The sequence below is a fragment of the Arthroderma uncinatum genome, assembly GCF_011692745.1.
Source record: "Arthroderma uncinatum strain CBS 119779 chromosome Unknown scaffold2, whole genome shotgun sequence".
Taxonomy (NCBI): Eukaryota; Fungi; Ascomycota; class Eurotiomycetes; order Onygenales; family Arthrodermataceae; genus Arthroderma; species Arthroderma uncinatum.
Window position 1 is genome coordinate 3,099,799 of NW_022983864.1, and position 17,847 is coordinate 3,117,645.

The 17,847-nt window shown below is 46.5% G+C and overlaps 6 protein-coding genes across 6 annotated transcripts; 2 read left to right on the top strand and 4 right to left on the bottom strand.

The window, feature by feature from the left end:
- Positions 1-763: 763 nt before the first annotated feature.
- GIQ15_02912 (exocyst complex component Sec15) lies at positions 764-3,445 on the bottom strand (the record flags this gene model as incomplete). The annotated part of the gene is made up of 7 exons (XM_033550329.1): positions 764-1,018; positions 1,081-1,530; positions 1,593-1,638; positions 1,786-1,895; positions 2,121-2,252; positions 2,334-3,326; positions 3,395-3,445. The coding sequence occupies 7 exons, from the start codon at positions 3,443-3,445 to the stop codon at positions 764-766; spliced, it is 2,037 nt and encodes a 678-aa protein (XP_033407490.1).
- A 2,629-nt stretch (positions 3,446-6,074) lies between these two features.
- Positions 6,075-8,816, top strand: GIQ15_02913 (putative Meiosis protein MEI2; the record flags this gene model as incomplete). The annotated part of the gene is made up of 12 exons (XM_033550330.1): positions 6,075-6,250; positions 6,318-6,756; positions 6,832-7,269; positions 7,324-7,686; positions 7,746-7,848; positions 7,900-7,918; positions 7,994-8,024; positions 8,077-8,094; positions 8,155-8,227; positions 8,284-8,363; positions 8,425-8,530; positions 8,599-8,816. The coding sequence occupies 12 exons, from the start codon at positions 6,075-6,077 to the stop codon at positions 8,814-8,816; spliced, it is 2,064 nt and encodes a 687-aa protein (XP_033407491.1).
- Positions 8,817-9,952: 1,136 nt separating this feature from the next.
- GIQ15_02914 (uncharacterized protein) lies at positions 9,953-11,346 on the bottom strand (the record flags this gene model as incomplete). The annotated part of the gene is made up of 2 exons (XM_033550331.1): positions 9,953-10,550; positions 10,631-11,346. The coding sequence occupies 2 exons, from the start codon at positions 11,344-11,346 to the stop codon at positions 9,953-9,955; spliced, it is 1,314 nt and encodes a 437-aa protein (XP_033407492.1).
- An 843-nt stretch (positions 11,347-12,189) lies between these two features.
- GIQ15_02915 (uncharacterized protein) lies at positions 12,190-12,797 on the bottom strand (the record flags this gene model as incomplete). The annotated part of the gene is made up of 2 exons (XM_033550332.1): positions 12,190-12,643; positions 12,778-12,797. The coding sequence occupies 2 exons, from the start codon at positions 12,795-12,797 to the stop codon at positions 12,190-12,192; spliced, it is 474 nt and encodes a 157-aa protein (XP_033407493.1).
- Positions 12,798-13,598: 801 nt separating this feature from the next.
- On the top strand, positions 13,599-14,440 carry GIQ15_02916 (uncharacterized protein; the record flags this gene model as incomplete). Its single annotated transcript, XM_033550333.1, has 2 exons — positions 13,599-13,906; positions 13,999-14,440. The coding sequence occupies 2 exons, from the start codon at positions 13,599-13,601 to the stop codon at positions 14,438-14,440; spliced, it is 750 nt and encodes a 249-aa protein (XP_033407494.1).
- Positions 14,441-14,750: 310 nt separating this feature from the next.
- On the bottom strand, positions 14,751-17,559 carry GIQ15_02917 (phosphoethanolamine transferase 7; the record flags this gene model as incomplete). Its single annotated transcript, XM_033550334.1, has 10 exons — positions 14,751-14,837; positions 14,885-15,117; positions 15,179-15,447; positions 15,508-15,657; positions 15,718-16,225; positions 16,308-16,678; positions 16,731-16,858; positions 16,917-17,208; positions 17,279-17,323; positions 17,381-17,559. 10 exons carry the CDS (start codon positions 17,557-17,559, stop codon positions 14,751-14,753), a joined length of 2,262 nt encoding a protein of 753 aa, XP_033407495.1.
- Between the last annotated feature and the right edge of the window lie 288 nt (positions 17,560-17,847).

Below are 17,847 nucleotides of genomic sequence, written 5' to 3' on the forward strand. Positions count from 1 at the left end.
CCACAGCAGGTGAGTACCATAAACCCTCCCCCCTCCTTGGCCACCAAGTTAAGCCAATCCTTATGTTACATACCTAACGTTATCCTCTAGTGATGATCCAACACCCCAATTACCAAAATCCGCCCAAACTTTCTTTAAACAATACGTTACATGCCATACCGATGCAATATCAAGTGAAATCCAAGCGATGTGAATCGCTAAAAGGGATTATGGACAGCAATGGAGCTCCTGGTGGGACGAAACCTTAATTATATAAGTTTTTTTATGACCTGTCCTTAAATCCGTCCTTTTTGTTTTGATACCTTTTGACTGAGGGATGGATTGTTATTAAGTGTTGATTTTGCTGGATGTTATTATTACCATTACTACTGCTTATCCCCCGTCACTTATCCTATCCCCCAAATTGGTATCAGTTGTGTTTCCCCCACCCCCATTTATCCTGTCCCGTCCAAGGCTTCTTTTGTACAGTTTCCAACATATCGCAAGGGGAAAATTAATAACAATGCAAGGCAGGGGCGTCTGAAGGTAGTTTCAACCTTGGCAGGTATATATAGTACATAACGACGTATATATTCAAGCCCTCAATGGTCCCCTCTGTAACTGAGCGGAATTCAGTGCTTCTTCCCAAATCGATTTGACAGGCTGAATTTACTATCTGGCTTGGTCGGGCTCTGTACTGCTCTCGACAGCCTGTATTCGTGTGTTGTAAGTATTATGCTTGTTTATAAATAACGGGCAATGTGGACGGTAGGCAAGGTGTCACTTACTTTTCAAGTAAAATTGGTCCATTCATGGGATCGACACGTCCATACTTCTTATTCCTCACTGCGATATCGTAATACTCATCTGTGTTCTCGGCCATCATCAACTGCACCGTTTGTTGCAGCTCATCCAGATTTTCGCGTAGGATAGGAACTTCCAGACTGTCAACAAATTTGGATAGGTAGTCTACGTCTCTGGCTAAAGCCGCTACTCCGTTCGCGTTTATCACTTTGACTTCGGGGTCTAGAGGAAGAGCCTATCGTAGGTGTTAGAATGCGTGATCGTGAGAGGAAAAGAAAAGAGCACAGAAGGACATACTAGAACCATATTTGCCAAATGACTGAGGGCGTCAAAGTATATAAGCTCCTTAATCTCGGTAGGCAGACCGAGAAGCGTAGAGTTCATAATATTCGACAAAAACCTCGTCAACGTCTGCATGTAATTACTCGGTTCCATCTGCAGTTTCGGTGCGTTCCACTCGTACTCAGCCGTTTCGATGAGGTCGTCGATCTTTGAATTAACAACCTCAAAGATACGCTTTTCAGCTGCTTTCTTGTTCATTCGGAATTTTTCTGTGGCATTAAGTGTAATGGGACCATCACCAGAGTTAGGTGACCGGGCGGCTACAAGGAGTACCTCGAGTTCCTGGCATGCAATCTCGAAGTGCTCCAAGTTGATGAGGATTTGGACTATTTGGCCAAGGTATTGGGAGCCAAGGCGCTCCGTAAGCATTTCGCATACTTTGTTGCAGAGGAGCTCATCTAAAGACTGCAAGGGTGAAACTTCGGTGAGTGTGGAGTTTAATAAGAGGGAAGAAGTAATAGACATACGCTTCGTAGAGTTTCATCTATGATGGCTGGGTGGTCAAAGTTATCGCTGGAGAAATAGTAAAACTGGTTCAAGAGATTCCGGATATCGATACAGCACAGAGGGTACATCTGTGAGAAGGGCAGTACACAAGGGTATCTGCTTTTATGTGAGAAAGGAGCAGCGAAATATAGAGGTATGGTGCTATTTTCTTACGTTTGTTCTTCTCGTGGGCTTTCAGGAGTGTACCAGCTCACATTCAAGACTTTATCATATTCCTCGTCGCTCCGGATAGGCATTGGCATGTAGTCATCCGTTTGAACAATCTAGCACCAACGAATTAGTAACTTTCGGTAAGTCTAGACTTGGGAGGATGGGGAAACATCGTATACCTCTTGGAAATCATCACTGAACCTTTTCTTTAACAATTCCGTATACTTTTCAAATAACGTTAAGAGTAATCTATCGAATGGGCCGACCGAGAATGTCTGGGAAAACAAGATATAATTAGAAGACCGCAGATAACGATATGCGGGGGTCAGTTGCCATACATTCATAGTTTGCATAAATAGTGTAATGAGATTTTTAATTTTGAGGATAGCCTCCGAGTCGTCAACGGCAGGGAGCGCCTTGGAGATTAATCCAACGGCAGTCTGGCACATTGAATCCCATAGCTCCTCGACCTATTCAAATAATACTGTTAGTAAGCCTCCCTTTGTCCTGTTAATGAGCATTATAGGTGGTGAAAATAAAAGACTACCTACGTCTACTGGAGATCTCAGCTCAGGAACCTTCTGCATTGTCGTGCGCTCCACCAAGGCAAATCCAGCAATTTCCTCAAGCAGTGTATGGAGACTTGAGCCCTCTTCCTCGAGTAGGGTGATTGAGGTAGGCAGTAACAAGTCTTTCTGTTGCCTTCTTGTAGTAGCATACTCAACTTGGAACTTGTCCATCTGGCCCAAGGACTGATGGATATGCATACACTCAAGCAACGGCGTGAAGTCAACCTGAAGGTCGTCATTATAAAGTAAATCGAATTCTTGCATCTCATCAGCTACCAGTTCTATAGCCGAATTGAGCTTGAACTGCGACAGGTAAGGAATCTTCTCGCTCCGATCTTTTAGTCTCTCCTTCCTCTTGTCTGTGTGGAATAGCGCGAGCTCTCCTAGATACTGTGACATCTCACGAATGCGGTAGAGCCAAGTATTCAGGTCGTCCATGACAGCGTCAGCAATGGCTTTCTGCGTCATCGGTACAGATCGCTGTATCACTTCAGCAATCTTATACTGCGTGACGCCCCTGAGGTGAACATTCTGCAGCTCATCAAGCGCTCGCAACGCAGCATAGTGGTTCTTCTTAGCAAGCAGTTCATGAACCTGGTTCGCAAGGCGTAGAACCTCCAAACAATCCTGCAGTGCCTTTGAGGTATCGTCTATATTCTGTCGATGATTCCGCGACTCGACTAGCACTTTCTTCTGCTCTGCTAGTCGCTTTGTGCTCGCGAGGATGGACTGGTTAAGCCCGAGGATATCTTGCGTCAGGTTAACGGTTCCTTCACGGACTTGGAGCAACTGATTGACGGAGGAGATGAAGTCCTGATGTGTCGAGTTGCAGATGCTTTCTATCTTGGCTTCGCGGTCATCCGCGAATTTAGTGAGAGAATGTAGGAGCTGCGTCGTCCGGTTGCCATGGCTGTATTCACGGATTGAGGGGATGAGTTGATCGAGGTAGTCGGTGTCAGAGGAAGATAGAACAATCTATCATGATCAACATGGTTAGCCAACTAGAACCATACATAGTCTAGGCAGTTTATGCGACAACATACTTGGTTCAGGACGGAGGAGAGATCATTCCGGGAAGCCACTGGGGCAGGCATCTTGATTAAATGAAAGCTATATAGGTAAGCGGAAGACGATGCACATTCTTGGCCTTACACGCTGAGGTGCAGTATCAGGGCCATATAGGTGTTGCGCGCTATCTGTGAGCTTGAGGATATTAGTTTGTACCCAGCCTGGTCCCTATCATGTTCTAGCGATCTATCTATCGGAGAATGTTGATGTCACTCTATCTCGAGAGCACCTCGATTATGTAAGTGGTCAGGTCATGTGACTATGAAGTTGAAAAGGGGCTGGAAGTAGATATATTGATGACTTTGTTGTAAGTCAGTTGCCTATGTTCAAATATTCGTGAATTTCTCATGGAGTATAGTATCGTTTACAATATAAGAAGGAATCTATATACAGTGCTATATGTGGACTCCATGTGGACTCACTAATTCGTATCAGACGAGAGCTCATCCCAAGATCCAGCTCTAAATAACTATGATACTAGTCTAGATCTCTAAGTTTCTTGACATCAGCGACCTCGAGGACATAAGATCATGATCAATGGCTGCCAGTATTGCAGCTGGCAGGCTGGTTTCCGCTACTCGTGTTCAACCTCAGTCTCTACCTTCCGTAGCTTATTCCATAGGGCTGAATGTACTGCAGACTATCTCCTCGAGCACTCGATATGCCAGCGAATTGACCATGAAATTTCAGCGGCATGGCATGACCACTAGTCTGGAATACCGCATGCAAGGAAGGATGAGACGAAACGTGTCTCATAAACGGTTATGTGGCCAGACGTGAAGTGAGAAACATCATAGTCGAGAGGCTATACTACCACATTTTGACAGGGCAAGGACAGCCGGCAGATCAAGATACAGTTCTTGAGGGGCGTGTATAGGGTATAGGGTATCTAACTGGATATGTAACAACCCTCAAGATGATTTCTCTTGGGAGAGAGCGTATACTCATCCTCTATGGCTTGTTGTTTCTTCCATCTCGCCGTCTCAGGTGTAACATCACGTGATAGTTGCTTACCTAATCTCAACCTCACCTCCTTTTTCTTCTAAAAGTCATCGACATCATCAACCAGATTATCAGCCTGATGTCAGCCAGATATCAACCAGATATCACCAACATAGCATTATATAATACAAGTTAAAAATGCTAAAAAGTCATTGACATCATTGACTTCTAACCAGGTATCCTACCAACATAGCAACAAATAATGCACAAGTCAAAAAGGTTAGAAAGTCTTCGACATCATCGACTTCACAGAAAGCCTAAATGAGGGTGAATACAGAGGACCACTGTCACTGAACCACGTTTGTTTATTTCTTATTTGCCTGCTCAAGCCAGATGATAGGTGCTTCACCTATGGGTTTACGGGAGTTACCATGGAACGATACCATATACCAAGGTTGGACAGTGACCTCCCCATTAACTGATCTCAACGTGAAGGGGGTTTTTAGTATGCCATAGTGACGTGAAGGTAGTCAGGGAGGTCTATAAGTACCTTCCCTGAAGCTTCTCTGCTTCTTTTCCCTCTCTCCTTCTCATCACACTGCCTTCGTCTAACCCTGATGCACATGGTCAGTGGTATATATACATATTGGTATATCTCTATATATTAATAGTTATATGCACTGTGCAGACTCTTGTCTTTATTCTTACCCTATATCCTTACCATATATCCTTACCATATGTCCTTACCATATACTCTGCCCGCCTGTATAGGCACTAGATAGCCCTAGAGGCCCAGGTATATATTTTGGCACATATTGGAGGAAAGTAGGGACAGGGACTCTATATTGGAGGGAATTTGGGATTCCCTGTAGCCAGTATCCTGGTAACTGTGCTGATATCAGCACCTAGAGGCTTCAAGGTAGGTCTCTCCTGTTCCGTCTTGTCAGCATGATGTCAGGGTGAGATCATGGCTGTACCGTCCTGTCCTCTATCATCTTCCGCCCTTCCGCCAGCTTCTGTCTTGTCTGGTCACATCCTGTACTGCTCCGCTCCGCTGCGTGTTCTCCGCCTCGTCCCCTCCTTTCTCCCGCCCTTCACCAGCCTCTTCACCAACCTCCTCACTCTCTGGTCTCCCTGCTGACTTATATACAGCCTTGGGCGTGCAGTATACTGCCTGTTTAGAAGGCAAACCTGTGCACAAGAGTCGCACTTTGTGCCTACTGATAGCCTGGTAAGCAGACTTCTCTTCATCTACCCTTATACCACCTTTATCTCTCTCTGTCTTCTTCTTGTCTACTTCTTGTCTACTTTCTGTCTCTTGGTCTACGTTCCGCGGCCTCAACCCCCTCCTTTCCGCGACAGGCTAGGTCCCTGACCCCTCATTCCGCCTGTTTCTGTGGGAGAGAGGGGGTGACCAGCCTCCTCCTGCCAGCCTATTTATTCCCCTTCCCCCTCCTCCTCCTTCTCTTTCTTTCTCTCATTCTCTCTCACCCTCTCCTTCGTCTTCGTCTTCCCTAGTCGACAGCCTCTGGTTCAATCTATCTGCTTCGATCTATCTCGATCTGTCTCTCCTGTCTCCTGTCTCCAGCTTCATTCTTCTATCTCTTCTTATCTGCTGTACGCAGCTCGATTGACTGTTATCAGGTATCTGGCTCAAGGGCCTGCCCATTTTTACGCCATCTCCGGGCCTGCAAACCGCAGGAGATAGACGAGATGTCGAGGCTCGCAAGCAGCCCTCGATCCTTCGACCAGGCCAATTCTCGCAACGGGTCTCCCGAGACCAGACTGACCGCGTTCTCCCCTGAAGCGCTCCGTTCCCAGTTCGGCTGCGAGTACGGTCAGACCGATTCCATGTCTCGTCAGGCAGCTAGGTCCTTGGCCATCTTTGAGTAAGTCACTTCGCTCTTCCATTCTCGACTTTCCACTTTCCGTGCTTTGGCTGATTTCTTCACTCAGACGCAGTCTCGGGGAATCCGCTCAAGCTCAAGATCCCTTCATGCCTACTCCCTCTACTCGCTCTTCCGGACGTGTCCAGCTTTCCCCAACTGCCTCTAGCTTCACTCCCGGCAGCTTTGATAGAAACGCGCCAGCTTGTCCCATGTCTTCTCCTACGTTCTTACCAGAACAGGACCCTCCCAATCTCACTATTCTGACTGCTACTTCTGTTCCCGATACCCCTGGACTCACCAGTTCCTTTGTTCCCCGTGGTGCGGTTGACTTTGGTCCAATCGGTGGTGCCAGAGTTTCCCCTCCGTTGGACTCCGAATACGTTCTTACTCCCTATGCCATGTACTACCAGTTTGGCCATTTTGATTTTGAGAACCGCAATCGTGCATTGCTTATTGAAGGAGCTTCTGCTAGCACGACTTATACTGAAATCTCCTCACTCTTCAATGTAAGTATCCCCTTTTCACCGTTCCTACATTTTCCACAGCCCCGTTTACCACCTGCTAACTACCATTCTTAACAGCACAGTGAATTCCCCAGCATCAAGGGACCCGTCCTTAACGAGCTTGCTTCTCATGGTAGAATCTACGTTGGTTTTACCAACATCCAGCAGGCAAAGATGGCTGCCGTCAAAGCCAAGTCTTACTATCCTAGCTGGATCTTGCATGGCTTGACTGCAAAGGAGTTTACCCAAAAATTTGAACCCCATCTTGTTGCAACTACCTCAAACTACGAGGGACAGGTCTATGCCTCGGTCCACTACGACAACGGCAACCACCCAACTGCGGACGGACGTGCCATCTCTCACTCGTTCAAGACTCTGCTTTCCTCATATGGCGACATCAAAGCCTTTCATAGCATCCCCACTCAGCACGATGACATCGTTACCTTCCATGTTGAATTCAACGATACTCGTGCTGCAGACAACGCCGTCTCTGCTTTCAGTGGCACTTCTACTCCGGTAAGCTCGGCCTCCATCCTTATCCGTATCTTCTTCTGCTCACTCGAACTACAGGGCTGCACCATCGATGTCAGGTATTACAAGCCAGATGTTGTCCACCACGCTCATGCTCATCACCCATCTGAGGAGCCTGCTACTCGCACCTCTCCAACCTTGATCAACAGCCGCTCAATGGCTCGTCGTGAGAGCTTCGTCTCACCCAATCCTTACATGGAGTTGAGCCCAACTGGACGTTCCACCATTCCTGTCGGTGATCCTGCTGTTGCAACCTGGAATCGTAGATCCGATGAAGCTCATAATAACTTCCGTTCTCGTCATGGTTCTGGACGCAATCGCCACAATGCACACAACAACAACATGAACCAGAACCACGTTGACATCGAACGCATTCGCATGGGTCTTGACGTTCGCACCACTGTATGTATCCCCACTCTTCCTTACCCTTATCACAGCCATTCCTAACTCCAGCCTCTTAGATCATGCTTCGCAATATTCCAAACAAGATCGACCAGGCCATGCTTAATGACATTGTCGATGAGACTAGCCATGGCAAATACGACTTCATGTATCTTCGCATCGGTAAGCACCTCGGTGCATGTTTATTAGGGCTCAAACGCTAATTCGTCATAGATTTCGCCAACAACTGCAAGTCAGTTACTCCTCCCCTGTTCCCATTTCCCTGTCCCCAATAACCTGAGTTTCCAACTAAATATCTACTCTACAGTGTCGGCTATGCTTTTATCAACTTTGAAGATGTAAGTTACTTGTTATTATATTCTCATAATTCAATGCTAATTCGTCTTACAGCCAATTGATATCATCGACGTGAGTTAATATTACGCCTCGACTAATTGTCAGCATCAGCACATACTAACCTGCTTCCAGTTTGCCAAAGCTCGTGCTGGCCGTTCATGGAATTGTTTCAATAGCGACAAGGTTGCTGAGATTTCCTATGCTAGTAAGCAATCCCCCCTTTCCACATTTACATTCTCTCACATGCTAACAACCTCATAGCTATTCAAGGAAAGGATTGCCTCGTTCAGAAATTCCGCAACAGCTCTGTCATGTTGGAACATCCGTCATTCCGCCCAAAGGTAAGCTTCTAACCAAGTCTTCCCCTTTCTTTTACTTCGCCATCTCACTAACAACTACTAGATCTTCCACACTGGCACTGGCCCATTAGCTGGCACTGAAGACCACTTCCCCGGCCCTGACAACCCATCAAAGATGCGCCGCAGCGTCGAAAATGCTGAACATGTAGGTGCGTATACCTTTCTACTCACTTCCACGTATGCCTTGAAAGCTAACACCTCGGCTCTTTCCTTCCAGGCTTGTTTGCTCCACGCGTAGGTCAGCAGTACCGCGATGAACAACGCCGTCGCCGCTCGCAGTATGACCGTGGCACCACTGCAGCCGAACGTGAAACTCACTGGGTCCGCGAATGGCCTGCCCATCCCGAGAGAATGGAACAGATCCGCTCTAACATCATGAACTCTTGGTATGAGCCAACTGGCGGCAACCATCATCATCACCACCACTCTGGATAGTTTCCATACTTACATATCTTTCATGCCATCGTGTCTAACTAACGTGGCACCATCGGCTTCGATATTTTTGTGGTTTCTTCATCTTTTATCATCTTTCAGGCAATTTTCCCACTCCTTTAGTTGTCTCTTCTTTCAACCTACATATTATATTTCCTTCTTGCCTTGTCTTACAATTTCCCTACACGAAAAAAAAAGCCAAAAAAAAAAAAAAAAAACCATCAGGCTAGCATGGAGCTTGGTCGAACTCGCTCACGAAGGAACAACTCAAAGAAACTGGTCAACATCATTATCTGCCTGCTTCCCCTTGGCGGATTTGGGTATCAAGGCTATCACCATCAAGTCATCAACATCCATCAGGCTCACAACCAGGTTCGCTCAGGCTCTTTACCTTTTTTGTTCTTCCTATTCCCCATTTCCAATCTTGCATTGCCTTGGCAATTTGGTTTGCAAATGGCAGTCAACGGACCCCTTAGCTCAAGTTTGGAAGCTCAGAACAGAAAATCCTGGACCTGGTATGGGGCCTGCCTTCATTCTTAGCCCCCATCCTACCTACTTACCCTATTCGTTATCAGCTTTGACTCCTCTCTGTTCTCCCTTGTTATGCACTGCTTACTGATATGTTGCGCGATATGCTCCCACCTCTACACTCCTTCATCTTCTGTATTTAACCCACTTTGGTATTTTCTTTTCTGTTTTCTTTCTTCTCCTTTTTTTTCACCTTCTCCATATGTATTAACACCTTGCGGCAATTTCTGCGACATCGATGACGAATTTACGATGACCACGCAGAAACGAAAAGGGATCTATTGCTTGTGTTTTCGTGATTTTGTTGCTATGGCTCTGTTCTGTTTTATTTGCTTTCTTAGCCTACGGCGCAAAGGATGGGTGACGGTGGGCGTCCTGGAGGCTTTTTACAAACAAGTCGCGAGCATGTACGTTAACGAATAAGCTGACGATGATTAGCATCGACTCGAATTGAAGACAAGTATGCTTCTTTTTGAAATGTTTCCTCTCTCTTCTACAAAACGTGAATTTTCAATCGATTCGAACTCAGTAATAGAGGAAAGCACTCCTTAAATAGGTTGTTGATTGCCTTATGAGCACCCAGCAAATTAGGCGTACAACGCAAACTACCCTTATTCATTTTGACCCCATCCCCTGGCATGGTCATACTCATTCCTCAGCTCCGATACACCCCTAGCAATACCAACAAGCGAGTCCATGAAAGACCCGTTCCCAGTATTCAACCTCGCTCTCCTATCCCTCTCCGCCGGCGACTCCTCCAGCCTAGCTCCTCCATTGATAGTAGAATTACGAGCCCGCTCGATATCATTCACAGTAACTATCTCGCCGTCCTTCCTCCTCCCCAACGCCGCGGCACTAATGGCAGGCGCAAACATTTTCGTCCAAGCATCCTCCCCTTCGAAAGGCGGACAATAATCGCCAGCCCGACAGACGTGATGTTCAACCTCGACAGGCTCATACCGTTTCTCAAGTAAGATGAGAAGAGGCCATGCGAATATCCAGAGCTGAAGGATGACGACGGCCCACCAGACGAAACGGTTGGTTCGAAGCCCGTTAAGCATATGCGGCGAATAGACGGTTACTGCTGTGTGAGTGGTTATTAGATTGACATGTATGCTGCCGCGATAGTTGGTGGCGCGGATGACGGAAGTTATCTCATGCTTTAGAAGGTCGAAATTGAGACTCGTCACCTTGCGGCGGAGAGTGAATCTATTCGTGCCGACCAGTAAATGATTAATATTGCATTTTCCCCCTGCCTTGGTCTTCTGAGGAGATGGGGGAGGACTTACGACTTCACTCCACTCTTGTCCTCGCAGAATCTCTGACACCACTGTTTAAGCGTCGCCTGGTGGCCTTCCGTGGTTGGCGGCTGATCGGCTCTAAGCATATGGGCTTGTTCAAGGTCTCCAACAGGAGCCTTATACCTCTTGCTCGACTTGCTCTTGAATCTTCCGCCACGGTAAGCGGATTGTTCGATGTCATCCCGTACCACGTTCCAAGTGCGATAGAAATCAAACTGTGGGTCTCTGTCAACCCGGTACGAGGAAATCGGCAGTATCGTACCGCGAGTCTCGATCCGAAAGTCGAAATCTGTCACCGTGGAGCTAGATTTCTTGTTATTGCCGTCCCGTTCCTTGACGGAATGGGTTCCCTTGACTGATATCAGCACCGTAGGAGCTATCAGAGCTTGTTGGAAGATATTATCGTATAAGCATTCGGGGTCAGTTGAGTATTCTGGGGAAAGGGTAACGACGTATGATTCCCTGCGAGAAAGGGTGTCGACGAGACGCCCTCCAGAGATATCTGGGTATGGATTGTAAATGTACCGCTCGGTCGTTACAATGTCAGGTAGCGCGCTCACGTCTGTGGCGTTTGCATCAGTGTATGCTGGCGGATCATCGCTTGGTTCATCAGAGTACGGCTCTATTGGCCGTTGGTCGTGTAGACTAATCGCCGACCGTTTTTGGGCCAGGCCGCGTTGACCAGCTGCCGCAGAGGATCCCATAGTGCCGTTTAGAATCAAAGATAATTGCAGAACGTAAGACAAGTCTCTTGTATCCGCTCAAAATACGGAGTATATATATTCAAGGTAACGTCCTTGAACAGGTCAACCAGGAAAGAAAGAAAAAGCGAAACTCGTCTGGGGGAGGAGAGTTTCTCTATTTATGTATCCGGAGTTCTAACGCCGTCGAACAAGAACATTGTCTCAGGCGGAGCCTCGCTTCAAGTATCACCCACTGCCCAGGGCCTCTAAGCTCGCCCCTCGCGACGGCAAAGCTCGTCACCGAAGGCCCTGGCTGTCGGTAGTTTAGCATGCAGGGTCGGTGGACGCCCCTTTTTTCGCGTCCGGTTGCCACGCCCTTGGAGGATCTAAAACCCTGTTTCGTAAGGGTGCGATTGGCAGGTTGTTGAGCCTCAATCCTTCAAATTTATTCCTGTCTCTCGTTGGTGGAGGCGAAACGTTAGTCTAACTCGTATCGATAATTCCTAGCGAGCGATTAGCAAATCTGATATCTAGATTCCTGCTGACACTCCAACTGTAGGATCAGGAAATGCTGCTTTATGGAGTAGTCTACTCCGTACTCACTCACGCACAGTTATCTGAATTCGCATAAATCAGGTAAATATTAGGTGTTTTGCGAGAATACGGTGACTAGGAGCCCTGGAACGGGACTGTACTCCGTAGGGGCATCCATTTAAAGCACTATATATGGAATATACTCCGCATGTATAAGACATATTCCACTGACATATGTGTGCTTTCTTCCATACTCTTTGCCCGATAACTGTTCATGGACGAAGTACTTCCAGGGCACTTGAAGTCGTCACGTGATATAGACTTCTGACTTCAACTTCGGACTCCAAGTTGAGATGTCGACGTCAAGGTCTCTCTGGATAGCTTCTTCTCCGGACAGGATGGGGATCTATGGCTAAAGGTGATACCCTTTTTGAAGAATTGGCTGACTCCACGGAACTCGAGATGAGCAGACACCACGTCTTGCATATCTAACCCTGAATTCTCAGATTCTCGCAGGACTGAACGCCAGGTTGCGAAAGTCCCAGCTGCAGCAACGGATTTGCTACCGGCCTTCTCGTGCGATTGATTGCCGGACCAGCCAGTCTCCATATCATTGGCCTTCAACCCTTTCGGGTCATTTAGTGAGATTGCATTGTTCGCCTTTGTTTCCAACGCGGTTTCCAGCGATTCTAAGCTCCCAGTGCATTCGGAAAGCTGCCGGACCACATACTCTTCCTTGAATTCATTGCCTTCGTCGTCCTCCAGGGTGCTTGAGTGGATGGTTCTATATCCAAACGGTGTAGACCGTCGAGTGGTCTGAATGGCAACCAACCCATATTACTCTATAGGGGTTGACAAAGGAACCGCCTATCTGACCTTCGAATGGGGTCCAAAAGGATGTGGGCGAATACTACGTACATAGAACATTGCAACTCCATTAACCTAGAGTGGGAACTTGAAAATCATTGGACCATCGGGTTCAGAGTGGGTGATGAGACTACTTTCATGGAAGACCTCATGTGGTAGAGCAATAAATGAAATAAGACTGTCCCTCCCGAGTATAAGTCCACCAACGTTTCGCCACCCAAAGTGAAGCTGACCATGATCTCATTGGGCTACTTCCTGACGACCAACCTGATTTTACCAGGTAAACACCTATTCAAGGCGCATAAAATAAGTCAGGATAAGACCAAGGGGCTGGTGGTCCTCCATGCTCTGATCATCACGGGAGGGCATCCTTTATCCAAATTTTCAGGCTTCAAACCCAGCTCATGCCTAAGAATTAACTTCTCCATAATAAACGTGGATTTGGATGTTTGTATTCGCCCTATATCGTATCAGCAAGCCAATTGTCTCCCTTTTTGTTATCAAATTTCCAGGTAAGTATGTAGGTCTATAGGTGATTCGCAATATAAATCAATGTTATTGTTTAAAATGAATATATTTACAATAATATTTGATATTCAACTCTTGTATATCTTCGAGGGAGTCTCATTATCCTAATTAGGCTTAGAGAACTTTCTAAATGGGATCTGGCCTACTTATGTAATCTTTGGGGTCAAATGGTGCAAACATCCCAATATAGGTAATTAATAACCTTGTTGGAACTAGCTGACTAATGGTATATTTTTGGTGCTTGACGTAGGTAGCTTCAAGATATCAATATTCAGCATCAACATTAGCGATGAGAGGAGAAGGGCTGGAGAAACTACCGGCTGACAGAGAGACACCTAGCGTAAATGCCCACTCAACCAGTTGAGCTGCCATCGTCGTCTTCGCCATTCGCAGCCTCTAACGACGTCCGAGCTATCCACCGAACACTTCACCTGCTTTACCACCACAATAAGAACCAGCATCGCTGCACAAAATGGTGGAAATGGCTGAGCATGTTGAAGCGATGGACACTAAACCTTGAGTGTGAAATTGAAAAAATCGAGAAATTTGAGGATGTTTTGGGTGACGATGGCAATAAAGATGGGCACCCTTTTGCTGCAGTATGGAAGATCATGAGCTATCTTCGCGACGAGCTGGTTCCGAGATGCTACAGGTTAGTTTACCAATTATTGTGATACACAGGGCTTCCTAGTTGGCCATGTTTTTAGAGTGAGCGCGATGACTAATTTCCATCTTTCGGTTTAGAGCATTCTCCACTGTCGTTGCGGACATTCAGTTTTCTTCATTGGGAGTTGTTCTAGTAGCTACTCTTGCCGAAGTGTTCAAGGTTGTCCAAATAAATACGGATGAACTTTCAAAACTTTCCCGGGTACTCGGAGGGGAGAAACAACCCTTTACAATTATTTCTAAGTCTAATACTATCATTGCTAGCGAGGACTTTGGCGAAGTTATTCGACGCTCCGAGGCTATATCCCGAACCGACGCGAAGGCAGAATCAACAGTTTCGAGAATCGGCGAAGACGAAAAGAAAAAGAAGAAGTCTGCCATAGAGAAGAGCACGAAACGAAAGCCTGAAGATGATACCATGCCTGCCAGCCTAGACAAGCCTGAGTGCCTAAAGAAGGAGAAAAAGAAGAAGAAGAAACGGAAAGTCAATGCAATTGATGATATATTTGCTGGCTTGTAATAAATAATGCGTTAAAAGGGGCAAAAAACATCAATAAAAGGTATTAGTCCCTGAAAGGGGGTCGGAAAACAGCTCTCTAAATAAATGACGCGCATTGAAAGAGGTGAAAGTCTAATAGTATAACCACCGCAACAGATACTCCCCGAATAATATATTAATGATAACATGCTGGGCCAACGTCCATGCCATGCTGTAGAGGAATTTGGGCGAAAACACAGTCCATATAAACAGATGTGTTCGTAGGGTGGTGCATGCCACCATAACCGCCAAAAGGCTCGTGGCCACGAACATCGTCAACAGCTCAATATGTCTATTTGGCTGGTTCCGGCGCATTGGGCGGGTGATGCTCAATAGGTGGTGTGTGGCAGATACCCACCAGATTGGGCCAGCCCAGTTGCTAACGAAGGTTAAGATTCCAACCACGCCAACGTTATAGCCGCTTACGCCGTTATATGCGTTGGATAGATCGACGGAGGAGATAGCGTTGGAGCCCCCGAGAGCGAAAAAGCTTGAATACTGGAATAAGAGGGAGGTGATGGTGATTTCAGTGGTGGACAATGACATGGAGCTGAGAATTTGCTGCTGGATGCGGAAGATAGCGAATAGAGGAATGTTGGTGGCGCGGGATTGGGTGATAAGGAATAGAGTAAGAAGGGAGTGAAATGTCCCACGAACATCTGCTATATCATTAGTACCGGCTATCATATGTCAAGTGGAGTAGCTATGATTTTTGAATACCTTCTTTCCCACGCCTTTGGACGCCTTGCCTTGTAGCTCTCAAATATATCGGATACATGGAACTTATCAAGACGCCTATGAGGACAAGACGGGCCTGGAAAACGAGCGACAATCCTCGTACACCTTTGACTAGAAACGGGAGGAAAGGGGTATTCCGTATAAGTTCGGGTGCGTCGGCGTCAGTGAAAACAACCTTAAAAATGAACGAAAAGCTCGTCAAAGGAAGGTAAATTAGGGACAGCACTTTATTCATGGAAGTTCCTGCAGTGCTATTCGGCAGTAGTCGTTGGTATAAGTCAGTATAGGTGAAAAGTATCAATATCCATAACACGTTTGGATGTTCCTTAAAGAAAGCGTTGGCAATATCTGGCTCCCCAGCGAACTTTTGGCCAGTCTGGTTCCAGCGTCGCATAACCCTTGTCAGGGCAGCAAGGGCAAGAGCAGCAGCGTAGCCCGGTTTGACCCCTTGCTTATTGGATCTAAGGATACAAAGTTAGGAGCACGATAAATGACGGAGGGGGAAACGAGGCTCAACATACGATTTCCAGTAAAGATAGAAGATCCAGCCGGAAGCCATCCAGTACCAGAAGTGATGTTCTTCTTCAACATAACTACTCGCGAACATCAAGGCTCCGTATCCAGATAGGATTACGGATGCATATCCCACTGCCGCAGACCCATTGCACCCCTTTTGCACAAATGCATATAGAGATAGGAAGAAAGCTAGACCGGAAAATGCTATGCCTTGATATAGACTTGTTAAGTTATAGTTGCTCGCCGTGCTAGACATCATGACTTGTGCGGTCCGTAGGAATTCTAGGAGTGATGATTCTATGGCTGTGGAGAACTTGGTATCGCCAGCGGATTGAGAGATCAGCTGCTGCGCTTTCTGCCACTTGCATTCAAGCTCCACCACATCCGTCTTGGAGTCATCATCACAGCTGCTTGACGGAGTAACAGAGTCAAATTTGTAGCTTGGATAAGTCTGCCTCACGATGTTTATAATCTGTTTAGCATTTTCTTGAAGAAGTTGTAGTCGTTCCGAGTCTATGATGTTATAAGTTAGAATTAGTATGTAGAGTCAACTTAGAACACGGAGGAGAGAAGGAGGGGGTTCAGTATATTGAACCTTTTTTCCATAATGGGAGAAACTGGGGGATTATAACCCCTAGATTGTTAAGCGGAACCGGAAATCCAAGCAGTCCACCCAAAGTAGGAGCAATATCAGACTGGTCCACCATGTCATAGAACTCGAATTCACCGGATGTCGTCTTAAGTGGCGCCTTTATAAGCCCCATATCCTTAAATTTTGGAGAAATAAAGGTCAGCGCAGGAGATGTCTCTCCTGCAGAAGCACCGCCATGATTACCACCGTCGTTCATGCCGTGGTCACCACATAGGACAAGGAGTGCGGAAGAGAGATGTGTCTCCGTTTCCATAGAAGTGTATATTTGTTTGACTATAGTATCCATTTCTTTTTGTTTGGGTATCATATGTGGGCTGTTGACAATTAGCCCACCTTTCTCGTCATGGATTTTGATTTTAAGCTCACCTTCCCGGGCCGGCTTTGTGACCAATATGATCGAGTCCAAGGTAATGCATTATCATAGCATTCCAATCGGAATTGCCCATTTCCTCGGGGATATGCCGCGTCACATTGTTGTCAACTTCAGTGAAATCCTTGGATTAGAGTTAGCAGGAATTAATCTATTGATGCGGGTATCTAAGCAACGCATACCGAGACAAAGAAGCTTGTAGTGCCATCATGTCTGTAGAACATATCAGGAAAAAGTTTCAGCCATGTATCGTCACCGTACATGACGAGTCGACCATCTGGCTTCGCTTTCAGCTGGGCCAGCCAGGTATCCTGGTGAGCGAGAGTTGACGTGGTGTCTGATTCCGCAAAATTAAGGATCACGTCAACAAACGACGGCACTGATCCAGTCGTGATTGCTTTCACCCGTGGCATAGTAATTGTTGGTGAGCCAGCGTGCGCAGTAAACGGCACTGCTGCCCCAGACTTGATCAACCTATTCACGAATTAGAATAGAAAGCTCTCGGGAATTCGTCTAAACGGTCTTCTACTCGGAATTTACTAACTTCTGCGTAAATTGAAATCCAGAGTGGTTTCCATAAACAAAATCACTATACACGTTGGGTAAGCTGCTGCATCGAACCGCAGAAGGATTTGGGTCAAGGTACCTCCGTAACGCATCTACCACCATAAAGACAACGCGATCAAAGATGGGCGATGGTCGACTGCCACTATCCTGTTCATCGAAGGCCGCCAGCCCTGGGATGAACGGCTTGTACGGAAAGAATCCACTGGCAAACAGGAGCAGCGCCAGGGGAAAGAGGATAAAGGAGACCAGCGTGGCCATGTTTGAAGTAATGAATTGCATGTTTGAAGGCTTCTAAAAGAGTATCATTGAACAAGAAACATAACTCCTCCACTGCCGTGTTTACTTGTGGTTATATCATCGTCTTGTCATGTCGTCTTGTTGTATATATGTCTACTCCTTAGTTCGCATCGAGGTGTAGCTAACCTTGCGCGATAAGATAAGAACTCCCCTGTTCGTGCGCGCGCCCGCCATTCTGATTAGCGATAACGCGTTTTTACTCTTCAACTCCATTAAAATCAGCAAAAGAAATGTGAATTACCGGGTAAT